Genomic DNA, 12,685 nt, shown 5'->3' with positions numbered 1-12,685 from the left:
CCTTCGAGACCCACGCATCGAAGTTTTAGAAGTCATGTGTGCCACCACCCTGCACAATAGGTGGCGCAAATACATTTTCACATTATAGTTTACAACTAAAGAAGAAGAAGAAGAAGAAAAATAAAGTAGTCTCATATAGTGCCTGCTTCAAAAATTTGTTACAAAATGAATAAGCGATGTTAAATTATTTTAAATGTTTTTAAATGGTTTACAGTGTAAATTTGTATATAAAAGAAATGCATCAATAATTTTATTGTGCCAGTGAACTTAAAAGGACGTGCAGCACAAGTAAGAGGCAGAACGAAACACCTAAGTAGACAGCCTGTGGTCCTGTAATATTTATTTCATAGAACAAGCATTTATGAAGGAATTAGTAAGTACCTGTGAGAAAACAATTTTGATTTTTAACTTTCAAACATTGCTTGTCCATATAAGTGGTATTGCTTAAGACGGTTGTGAAACAGATTCTTTTCATTGTCCCTGTGGCTTGCTTGCTACCTAGATGTAATGTTTTGTTTGCTTCTCATGGTTTGAGCTGGCCAGCTAGCGCCAATAGTGATTTATGATAGGATGTTGTGTTACCCTGTATATTACAACCGAGTTTACAAGCGTTAATCAGCTAAGTTAACAAACTTAGTTTTCTAAAGATAGCAAAGGGTGATGTTCTGACATTCTAGTTAGATATCGCAAGTCAGGTATATGCCAGTTCAATTCATTTTTTTTTTTTTTTTTGCTTCTTTAAGATGATTTTAGGAATCGACGGACTGAGGCAACACTCACTTGGGCCAATGTAACATTTTAAATCAAGAGAATTCAAACGTCGAAATCTACATCACCTGAAGAGGCCCGAATTGAATGATGGAGGTTGCCTACGTGTGCGAGTGGGAGAGAAGACCAAAAAGCAACCATTGTCCATCTATTCCTTTGGTGTGTGCCTGGTCGTGTAGGAATCTCATAGCCTTCACAACAGATCTTAAAAATGAAGACGACGAGAAAGGTAGGCATCCGGAATATTACCATTCTTCGTAAGTATTTTCTCTTAATGTATTAATTGTCATTATGTTATGCTTATAAGTAAAACTAATGACTGTTTGTCATTAAGTTGTCACGTGTAGCCTTTTGCCATTCATTTTGGTGTGGGTGTGTGTGTGTGTGTGTGGGGGGGGGGGGGGGACTTAATGCCAGATGTGCCTATTAATTGCCAGATTTCAGTTGATGGCACTTCATGAAGTTGAACACAATTTATTTTGGCCAAGTTGAGTTACAATTTCACTGCATTCAGAATCCATCAAATTCTAAATTGGCCACTTATTTTATATTTTAAATTTGCTATAGCATCTCAGGTTTCACTTGTAATTAAACTCAATCCTGGTTCAACCTCGTTTTCGTTTCAGACCTCAGCCACATGATCCACATTATCGACACAGAGCACCCATGGGATGTGTACTCTATCAATTCAGGACACACTGAGGTCATCTCCTGCCTTGAATGGGACCAGTCTGGTGAGTGACCTCTTTGTGGGAGTTGGATCATTTGAACAGTACATTTGTTTTTTGTTTTTTTTGTCATACTGGCTGCATGCAAGGTCACGTGCTAGTGCGCTCTTCTGAATTGAGTCGTTGCAGTAATGATATGGACTTACATTTCAAATTGCAAGAGAAGGTAATATAGGGGATAAAATCATGTACATGAGACTAGATAGGAAGTAATATATATATATATATATATATATATATATATATATATATATATATATATATATCCATCCTATGAAATGAGGCTACCTTAACCTTGCAGTAGTATTAGCCTTGCTGCTGAGTGCACGTGCATGGACTGTGCTAGGTTCTAGGCTGCTGTCTGCTGATGGAGATGGACAGATCAAGTGCTGGGGGATGGCGGAGCACCTAGTGAACAGCTGGGAGAGCACCCTAGGCAGTGCTGTGGAGGGGGACCCAATTGTTGCCCTGTCCTGGCTACACAACGGGGTGAAACTGGCCCTGCACGTGGAGAAGGCAAGACTGGCCTCTGTTTTCAGTAAAGTCATCTTTATTCAAATAGGCTTTTAAGCGCAGAAATATGAATGTTTTATTTTGAGTTCGGTTAAGACCATGTGAAAAAGTGGTATACGGAAGTATACCTGAAGTACACTATTTTATACTTAAAAATACTTGAAGTATAATTAAAGTTTATATCAAGTATGCTTAGTATACTATTTAATGGAAATGGTTATACATTAATGTTTACACACTGGCTGTTCCTGTCCCCTGCATGTGTTGTATTTTTTTGTGCACTGCAGTCCGGCTCCACAAACTTTGGGGAGAAGTTCTCGCGGGTGAAGTTCTCTCCCTCGCTGACGCTGTTCGGGGGCAAGCCCATGGAGGGCTGGCTGGCAGTGACGGTGAGCGGCCTGGTCACCGTGTCCCTGCTGAAGCCCAACGGCGCGCTCCTGACGGCCAGCGAGAGCCTGTGCCGCCTGCGGGGCCGCGTGGCCCTGGCGGACATCGCCTTCACGGGCGGCGGGAACATCGTGGTGGCCGCCACCGACGGCAGCAGCTCGTCGCCGGTGCAGTTCTACAAGGTGTGCGTGAGCGTGGTGAACGAGAAGTGCCGCATCGACACGGAGCTCCTGCCCTCGCTCTTCATGCGCTGCACCACCGACCCCGTGCGCCGGGACAAGTACCCGGCCGTCACGCACCTCAAATTCCTCACGCGGGAGAACTCTGAGCAGGTGAGGGCCGTGGTGTGGAAAACGCTCACCGCAGATTAAGAGTGTGCAGTGGAGCACAGTTCATGGGCTATTGTGGGTGATGTCACTCATCAAGACCTTTTTTTTTGGGTTGTTGACTGGGGGCGTATGCCTTTAGCTGTATGGGCGCACACGCTTTTGGTTTGGTGCACAGGGAGATTGTCAGATTGAAATCCGTTGCAAGATCTTGGCCATTATAGATGCTTATGTTGGGATTGCTTACCAAATTTTCATTGTTGGCCTCTTTACCAGAAAGCTGGTTGGATAGCAATAAGTAACAGTAGATAGTCACTGGTGTTTGTTATAGTGGTCTTGGGGAAAACCTATTCTTCACTTTGTACCCTGCTCTTTTTCCAAACTAGCAGTTTTACTCCATCCACTAGTTACAAAATCACAGCACTGTGCTGTCACTTAAAAAAAAAAAAAAAAATGTTTAAACCATACTTCTTGGAATGCACTCAAAATGTACTGGTCACTGAATGTATAATAGTGTTGGTACTGGTGTGAACATTTCTGTGCATTTGTGTCTCATCCTGGGTCAAATCAACACACTTTTGGACTGCATCGTCACAGATTTTAATGAGATTTGGAATGCTTAGAAGAAGAAGAACCCCTGGAACTAAAATTGCACTCATCCCAGATCCTTATTAAGGGAGATATGGGCTAACAAAATTTGGGCAAATTAGCATGGCTCCATGACTTTCCATCACTAAATTAGCATGGGTCATAGAGAAATGGTTCTTGTATAATTTTTAAGGTCTTTTTCGGCTCTATTTTAAGTGCATATTATGTTCACCCCAAAATTAAAGGTAACAACGTTATGAGTGATTATAATCTTGAATGTTGATCTGTGGAAAGAACCTACATTTCAAAATGGATTCGGTTTTCACCTGTTAGGTTTTAATTTCATCAACACCTCCGGACCATTTGGTATTGGGTTTCTGAGTAGTTGCCGAGATATCATTACTTATCTGGATTGGTATTGCATCTCTATTTCCTTAGTGTTGTTGAACTTTATCAGTGCTAAAAGACATAGGCAGATGCTACATTTCAGTGCACTACCTTCCTGATCTAAGTTTAAAAGCTGGGTCTTTTATGTTCCTCCATACAAAAACAAAGAATTGCAAGGAACTAACAAAAACTGCCCACTTGGTAAAAAAAAACAGCCAAAAGAAAAAAAATTGGAAAGAGTTCGGAAAGGTACCCTGGAGGATACCCAATTAAGAATAAAATACAGAAAACCAAAACACAGGGAGATCATCAAAACCTGTAACCTGGAAAATTTCATGTGGAAGAAACGGTGTCAGCCTCAAGGCAAAACCTCTCCAAATGAAGCCCAAATCCAGCCAGTCTTAAATACAAACTAAGCAAATTCAAACCAAATGAAGACGTGCCTCACCCACCCACACCCACTCAGGGAGAGCAGGAATCATCATCCAGTCAGAGAGAGGGCAAAGGAGCAGTCCAGCTGAAACTCCTTTCAGCAATGGAGATGAAGTAAAATAACTTGCAGAAATAAGAAACCCCCTAGAATTGTACTCTCAATTGCCCTTTGATGCACGGATTGCAATCCTAACATAACCTCCGATGCTTGCAAAGTCAAGTGGCTACTGAAGTGATCGCGTATCAAGGAGCACATTGAAATGTTGCATGTGTCTGAGTATGTTGGTTAGCACTGATCATGTTCAACAGCATTGTAAGGAAATAGTGATGTGATCCCACTCTAGATAAGTAACGCTATCTCTACAACGACTCAAGAACCCAAGACCAAATATTCTGGTGGCGTTGCTGACATTATAACCTTACTTTGGTGAAAATTTGATCCATTTTGAAATATAAGATTTTTCACAGATGAACTTTCATGATTTAAAATCACTCAGGACAAATTCTGGGGTGACCATAGTATTTGCGTAAAAAAAGACAGAACTGGAAAATACCTTTAAAACGATATAAGAACCAGTTCTCTATGACCTATAGTAATGCAGATACGGCAAGCAAGGTCATGGATGTTAATTTGCCCAAATTTTGTTAGCTCATGTCTCCTGCAATAAGGATCTGAGACGAGTGTAATTGAAGTTACAGTGGTTTCTTATAAGACCAACTTAGTATGCAAAATCTCATTAAAATCTGAAATGATGTGGTCCAAAAGTGTGCTGCATTGTCCTGGATTTGCCCTATTATCTCATGTATGGTGAAATCTGTCTGAAAGCTTTGTGGTCCTGCTTCAATACATAAGTATATATGAATATAATATTACCAGTGTGACCAACTTGTGCTTGAACAGTACAATAAATCTTGGACTTTTTATTTTATTTTCTTTCTGAGAGACTTGGGTCCCTGGAACGCTCTTAATGTGACACATCTGTGCCCTGGGTGTGCTTTCAGGTGCTGCTCTGCGCCTCCAATCAGCTGGGCAGCATTGTGGAATGCTGGTCGTTACGGAAGGAGGGTCTTCCTGTCAATAACATCTTCCAGCATCGCTCCCCTGTGGGTGAGTCAGACCGCAGCGCTTTCTCTTCCCTGTTCTCCGAGCAGCACGCAGCTTCAGCCACTTCGGTCTGAGTGAAAAGAGGGAGAACCGAGCTAATCTTGGGGCCGGGTGATTAAAGTAATTATTTAATTAATTCTCTTTGCCTGCACGTGTCCTCAGTGGGGGAGAAGCAGCCGATGATCCTGAAGTGGCGCATCCTCTCTGCCACCAACGACCTGGACCGGGTGTCGGCCGTGGCGCTGCCCAAGCTGCCCATCTCCATCTCCAACACCGACCTCAAGGTGGCGTCCGACACCAAGTTTTGTCCAGGCCTTGGTACGGGTGGTTGCTCGCTCGCTCTTGCACACGTCATGAATTCTTCACAACGCTCTCTCCCTTGTCTCTTTCTAGAGCTGCGCATGCACAATCTTATGCTGTAAATCTTTTTAATTTTCAAACCAATAAGCTTCAGTTTCATTCTACAGTGTGAAATGTCCTCACAGTATGACTAATGTCTTCTTTGATACTTTGTTAATTTGCCATCGTTGTTGAGCTTGCTGATGTGTTGATTTTGAGTGTATGAAGCATGGGCCTGTGGCTTATGCTAGTGGTCTGAGGACTGTGCTGTGTGTTCCCTTTCCCTGGCTTGAGTAGGCCTCGCGCTGGCCTTCCACGACGGAAGCATCCAGATCCTGCACCGGCTCTCCCTCCACACCATCGGCGTCTTCTACGGCTCCGCGTCGTCCGGGTCCTCCCAGCGCGGCGGCGAGGACACCGCCATCAAGCGCCAGCGGACGGGCGGCCCCACGGTGCACTTCAAAGCCCTGCAGTTCTCCTGGACCTCGCTGGCGCTGGTTGGGGTTGACAACCATGGCAAGGTAACCTCTGCTTTCTAAAACGCTGATGCGTGCTAGTCTGAGTACACCAAGAAAGTACTGGTGTGTCATGTCTTGAGTAGACAAGGCAAGTGTGTGTTGATGTAGCTGTGCTGGGGCACAGGAGTTGTCAGGCAGTTTTCAGTTTGGTAAATCTAGTTGTATTTGTTAATGTTTATCAGAGCATAGTAATTTTGTCTCTGCTGGGGAGGGAAATTTTACATTTTAAAAATGATTTATTCTTCGTGAAAGAAATGCACATTTGTGATTGGAAAGCATGTTCTCTCTGTTTCCTGATCATTTCAGTTACACATGATCCGAGTGTCCCCATCCATGGGCCAGGTTCTGGACGTTAACACCCTGTTGCGCCACCTGCTGTTCCTTTTGGAGTACTGCATGGTGACGGGCTATGACTGGTGGGATGTCCTGCTCCACGTGCAGCCTGGCATGGTGCACAGCCTGGTGGAGAAGCTGCATGAGGAGTACATGAAGCAGAAGGAGGCCCTGCAGCAGGTAGGAGCAACACGGATCATTCCGGAAGGTGCTGAGCATGATTCAGGGTAATGTGCTATGGTTGAGTATCATGGTTTTAGAAATCTGTTTGTGAGACCAAGCCAATTAAATTTTCAGAAATTGTATCTCTTATATTCTAGGCAAGTGAATGCTTCCAGGTTTCATGTATCCAAAATATGTAATTGGTTTTGTTTATTGTGTTTACGATGGCAGTCTATTTAGGCAGAGATTGATGCTTGTGAAGAGATGCTATGCTATCAGACAGCAGTGTGATGTACCAGTGCAGTGTTTTAACTGTCACGTGGCTGCCCCCGGCCCAGGTGCTGTCCACTCGGATCGTGGCAGTGAAAGCGTCCCTGTGCAAGCTGTCCTCGGCCACCGCCGCCCGGGCCTGCGACTTCCACGCCAAGCTCCTCCTCATCGCCATCAGCTCCACCCTCAAGTCCCTGCTGAGGCCACACCTCCTGAACACCCCCGACAAGAGCCCCGGAGACCGCCTGGCCGAGATCTGCGCCAAGAACACCGACACGGGTAAAGGGCCGCCCCCAACACCCCCCCCCCCCCCCCCCCATACACACACCCCCCGCCACTCACAACCTGTCCACTGAGATCAGCTCTGACTCACTCTCGTAATTCCGCTGGGCTGTCCAATCAGCTGGTCCCCTTCCAGGCCTCTATTTCACCTCCGCTTTATTTCACCTCCGAGCGATAAATCGATGAGCTGTTGGAACGCGGAGGTCGAGAAGTAATGCTTACTCTATAGACCGGCCCTCACGCGTGACCTGCATCTCGCGTTTACATAAGCGACCCACCTTAAGCCCGCCCCGTGTCCTCCCAGACATCGACAAGGTGATGATCAACCTGAAGACGGAGGAGTTTGTGCTGGACGCCTCCACCCTGCAGTCCCTGCAGCAGCTCATCCAGTGGGTGGGGGACTTTGTGCTCTACCTGCTCGCCAACCTGCCCAACCAGGTGAGTGTCCCCCTGTCCCCACCACTGCGTTTTCATTCATCATGAAGAAAGTTCTCTGAGTCTAATTATACTGCCATGTGGCTGATGCGCTCTTGAGCCCAGTTCGGACCAAAGATTTGAGACGCGACAAAACCGTAGTTTGGAGAGGAGTTACAGCAGTGTGAACTCAGCACTTGCTGCACCAGGCAATTCAGCTCGTCTGGTCACAGGTGGCGAGTTTTAGGACACTGCTGAGAGTCTCCAGTTGCAGCTCATCGCATCGAGAATCTTTGGTCTGCACCGGGCTTAATATACACAGGAACCGGTTTAATGTTCGTGGAGTCGTTCCACCAGCTTGTGCTGAAATGTGGGTGTTCTGAAGCGGTAACGCGAGCGCGATGTTCCGCCCCCCAGGGCTCCATCGTGCGGCCCGGGTTCGGCTTCCTGCGGGACGGGCCGTCGCTGGGCATGCTCCGGGAGATGATGGTGGTGATCCGCATCTGGGGCCTGCTGAAGCCGGGCTGCCTGCCCATCTACACGGCCACCTCCGACAACCAGGACAGCATGTCCCTGCTCTTCCGCCTGCTCACCAAGCTCTGGCTGTGCTGTGAGGAACCCTTCTCTTCTGCCTCCGGGGGTGGGGGGGGGGATGAAAAAGAGTGTAGCACAGCAGGTGGTTGAATCAAGGGGCCAAAACTGGGCTGTGTCAGTATAAGTGTGTCAGCCACCTGTTTCAAAGTAAGTCAATGGTAACTATACGGTCAAAATAAATTTCCCACTAGAAAATGTAGTTGCAATGGGTGTTTTTTCTCCATCTAATATCTGCCATGTGGCATTTTGTTAAGTTATTGTGTTATTTGGACGTAATATTTTGTGAATGAATCAGGGACAGTTTGCGTTGCTGCCGAGTCACTATCTCACGCGCGTAGTGGACAGCCGGACTTCATGCCCATGTAAGGGCCCCCGGTTTTCCTACTGCGTAAGTCTCTGGCTGGAATTTGTACAACATGGCGTCGCCCACAAACTGCACTTCCCAGGCTTCAAAACACTTTTCTCCAAGCCAATAAAGAGTCAGTGGGTGATGTCATAGTTGCCCTTAGTTTTTCTACAGTCTATGGTCTGAATGTGTCCTCCCTCCCTTGTCCAGCGAGGGATGAGAACCACCCCCAGGACCCCGACGAGCCCCTGATCGACGAGTGCTGCCTGCTGCCCAGCCAGCTGCTGGTGCCCGCGCTGGATTGGCTGCCCATCAACGACGGCGTCATCTGCAAGCTGCAGAGCAAGCACCCGCTCCGCCTGCAGTTCTGCAAGCCCTACAGCCTGCCCGGGCTCAACGTCAACTCGCAGGTGGAGGTCTTCTCCAGGTGAGCCGCTCCGCTCCATTTCTGTAACAGAAGATCGGTGCCTGGCGTGTTAGCGTGCACATTAGGCTGTAGCGCGTGCTTTTTTAGTTTGAAATGAGCCACTTGGAAGGCTCCTCTGTTTGTGCTGATATTTGTTCCTGCCAGGCTCTGTTTTGGTTAATATTAAGGTTATTGAAAAGGGGAGTTAAGGTGCCTTCATGATTTTGTCCTTGAACTGGATTCCAAAAATTGAATGGAGGCCAAAAAGATTATTATTTTTTCTGAGGTGAATGTTTTTTTAAGTGAGATCTTGCAACCTGAAAGGATACTTCAAGCTGGGTAAAAATGCTATAGTATTATATGAATTATTGAATGTTTTTAAAAAATGATGTTGTGAATGCAGAGTAAGGGGATCTTTGAATCAGAGGCAACTAGCCTTACAATAAAGAATTATTGGATCTGTGGCTCGCAAAATGTCTTCACTGTAAACACAATACAAAATGAGACATTTTAAATGTAACAATGTACAGCTGTCATTAATGCAATGCTTAAAAAGAGGTAACGTATCATTTTCTGACCATTCCAGGTTATTTTGGAGCCTTGTGTAGAAATTTGCCCATTGGTTGCCCATTGGAAAATGCAGATCACAAACACAGATTGCATTCATGTTCTATAATCTGTAGAAACATACAGAGCAGCACTTAGGAGCAAATGGGTGTTCTGGTTCAGTCTGGGCTCAACTGCACAAGTTTGTCTCCCTGCAGAAGCCCAGGGTCCCAGCGAATGGACAACCTGCGCTGTCTGCATATGGGTGTGTGCCCCACCGAGGACAGCAAGGCCTGCACCAGGTGAGGGTTAAGTGTCTCTGCCTCTCTCTCCCTGCATTATGTGAAGCTAGCTCTTTCTAACATTGTTCCCTGTACAGGGTGAGGCTCATTCTGTCTAACATTGTTCCCTGTATTAGGTGACAATTTATTACTAGTCTTGTCTGTGAAAAGTCTCATCTTGTCTGCAGTTGGCATTCTCCTTCCTTAATGATTTCTTCAGCTCCTCTGCTCCCGGTAGTTTTTCTGTGCTTCAGTGCTTCTGCTCTCCGTGTGCACTCTGCACTACGCTGAAATGGGTCTGCCTCTCTCGGGATGAGGGGTCCAGACGGAGTAGGTCCGGCCCCGTGCGTCCTTAGCCGTCGCTGGGTACACGCTGCCATGTCCGAGCGAGGCGGGGCTGGGCGTCGCCCGCGCTGACCTGTCCGTCTGCACTCCCTCCCCAGGTGCGGGTGCGTCACCATGCTACGCTCTCCCAACAAAACCACGGCCGTCAAACAGTGGGAGCAGCGCTGGATAAAGAACTGCCTGTGTGGGGGACTGTGGAGGAGGATCCCCACCACCCTATCCTGAGCCCCCCCCCCCCCCCACCTCCAAAAAAACCCCTATAGCTACTGTACAGGTCTGTCAGACTCCATCTGTCAGGCATTTTCACTTTTATATAAAAATCTGTCTTGTGCAAAACTGTTAATAAACGAATAAACTCACCTAAACGAGACCAGACGCTCACCTCTGCTTGAGTTGTGGCTTTATGCTTAGGGACTGCGAGGGACGTAGCAGAGGGATCCGGTGCCACAGGGAGGCTCCAGATCACAAGCACCGGGCCGTCGCTCCGTGGCCGAGCTCTGGGTCTTCATCCTTCTCTCACTGATGAGCCGTGAAGAGGGATTATATAAAGCAGGATTCCACGTAATTGAATTCAAATGCCACTTTTGCTCAGAATGCCATGGTTAATACGGTCCGTTTCCCTCTGTGCCATAAAAGATTAGCATTTAAAGCCAAACGAAAGAAGAGCCGGACCTGCCCGGTGGTCATCGCAGGTAGGGTGCGGCAGGGCGGATCGGCCAATCGCAGCGCAGTGCAGATGTGAATATGATATCGGGTCGTATGAAAAGGGCCTGCACCGTATGTACAGCCGTGTGCTGTAGTTCCACCCCAAAGCTCGAAATGCCACTGATTTATATGCCTGTCTTCCGCCAACTTGTGGGAGCCTTCGTGTCCAACACTGCAGAGGCAATAAATGCTCCTGAGATTAATTCAGCAAGAACGAAAGAATGCCTGTAACTGTGCTACTTAAATTCAATGTTGTGTCTTATGAGTTACAGCTATAATTAGAATGAACATTTGCAGAATTTAATTAATGCAACTTCACATCATTCTTTCTTGTGCATTATTTTTAGTGGTTCTGCTTTAAATAGGTTTACTGCTGCAGAATTACCACAGTGTTCTCACTGCTATTGCAATGAGATTACTTTATTTTTTACTTTTTACTTATTTTTAACATTATCACATTTATTTAAACAATGCTTGTGATAAATTTGGCATTAAAAGTCATTAATTGTGATGGCTGTCTGTCATACCACTTCATCTCCCAGCTGGAATTACGAAAGTTTTAGGGGTGTACTTTTCAGACTTTCCCTCAACAAATTAATTGAAACCTGTCAAACCACTCTCTTTGAGTAACATAAAACTGGAAACCCACTGACATTGTATCAGCGTGTCGCCTGTTTTAGACATTTCATCTCTCCGGATCGCACCCACACAGCACTGATGTCTGTCACAGCTCTCCGGGGATCCCCACACCTTCTGGCCATAGAATCCTCAACACTCCTATGTTTGTATACCTTCAGCATTTTTTCTGGTGTGATTTTCTGAATGCTCCCCAATAACTGATCTCGTTGGTACACCTTGAATGTCTGGTATCTGACACAAACATTTAGAGTGGCTTTTTAGAGGACCAGTTCATTTATTTTGCTTGTCAATTATCAGAATAACTATTTGGCAAGTAATCCCAAAATTTTCTCTTAATTATCTTGCACTGTGGTGCTTTCTGTTCTCCTCTCAAAGATGTAGGTAGAGGACCTCTACGGCTAATGATGCAATCACTTATAACATGAATTGAAGTTAGATTGCGAGAGATTTGTTTTCGCACTAGTTCATTATGAAATCAACCCTATTCAACTCATTTTTCCACCCCATCATACCAGATCTGAATTACCTGGATCTCAAAAGAAGCTATGTTTCTGTCTTTAATTCAGATCAATTAAGAAAAGGTAACTGCATTTACTTATTTGGACTAAACTAATGACCTTCCGTACAGTCACTACTTACTTATTACCCATTAAATAATGCTGGTGGCAGAGGATTAAATCATTGCAATAGCTCATTCACATATTCTTCCAGCCATTAACTTGTCTCAAGCCAGAAGACCTTTGAGGGCATTCAACGACCTTGTTCTGCAACCATGTGTGAATAAGTACCAAAACTGCAAGCCAGAGAATCCACACACAGCCAGTAATCATCTTGACATGAAGGTCTCCAAGTAATTCAGAAACCTTGACGGGGGTAAGGTTGTGAAGTCATCTATGGACTTCACAGCACTTCAAAAAGTGGCAGGGATTGAGCTGCAGATCAATTGCAATTCAATTATTCTAAAAAGACCATTGGAAACGAACATAAGGCAATATTTTTTAATGCAGAACTGTAAAAATATATTTTGAGAGCAATTGAGGTCTTCTGGTATAAGTACACAATACAATTGAAATACAGAACTTGTAAATAAATGACCTATCCCACCATCTTAGTATATGCAGTCGTGTATCCAAATGTAAGTACTCAAAGTAAACAACATTTTTATGTTTATTGAGCATTGTATAGCGATCTGGGTTATTGAAGGAAGAGCAATTTTGCCTCTACAAGTTAATGCCTGGCACTTTTAGGTACAGTATATGGGACCACGGCAC

At 45.4% G+C, this 12,685-nt stretch overlaps 1 protein-coding gene across 3 annotated transcripts; it reads left to right on the top strand.

The window, feature by feature from the left end:
* The first annotated feature begins 177 nt into the window (after nucleotides 1-177).
* Nucleotides 178-10,451, top strand: med16 (mediator complex subunit 16). 3 transcript variants are annotated; one of them, XM_035412041.1, is made up of 15 exons: nucleotides 178-288; nucleotides 744-997; nucleotides 1,395-1,502; nucleotides 1,843-2,012; nucleotides 2,297-2,728; nucleotides 5,132-5,237; nucleotides 5,397-5,552; nucleotides 5,871-6,094; nucleotides 6,398-6,604; nucleotides 6,925-7,135; nucleotides 7,443-7,576; nucleotides 7,970-8,162; nucleotides 8,703-8,919; nucleotides 9,663-9,746; nucleotides 10,169-10,451. In XM_035412041.1, exons 2-15 carry the CDS (start codon nucleotides 856-858, stop codon nucleotides 10,293-10,295), a joined length of 2,511 nt encoding a protein of 836 aa, XP_035267932.1. In that variant the 5' UTR covers nucleotides 178-288; nucleotides 744-855; the 3' UTR covers nucleotides 10,296-10,451. The 3 variants fall into 3 exon arrangements, with proteins under 3 accessions (XP_035267932.1, XP_035267930.1, XP_035267933.1); XM_035412039.1 differs by having other exon boundaries at nucleotides 282-373; XM_035412042.1 differs by lacking the exon at nucleotides 178-288 and adding an exon at nucleotides 366-383.
* The last annotated feature ends 2,234 nt before the right edge of the window (nucleotides 10,452-12,685 follow it).

The sequence above is a fragment of the Anguilla anguilla genome, chromosome 4 (assembly GCF_013347855.1).
Source record: "Anguilla anguilla isolate fAngAng1 chromosome 4, fAngAng1.pri, whole genome shotgun sequence".
NCBI classification, from domain to species: Eukaryota; Metazoa; Chordata; class Actinopteri; order Anguilliformes; family Anguillidae; genus Anguilla; species Anguilla anguilla.
The sequence above is the reverse complement of the archived record's forward strand: the minus strand, read 5'-3'. Positions and strand labels throughout refer to the sequence as shown.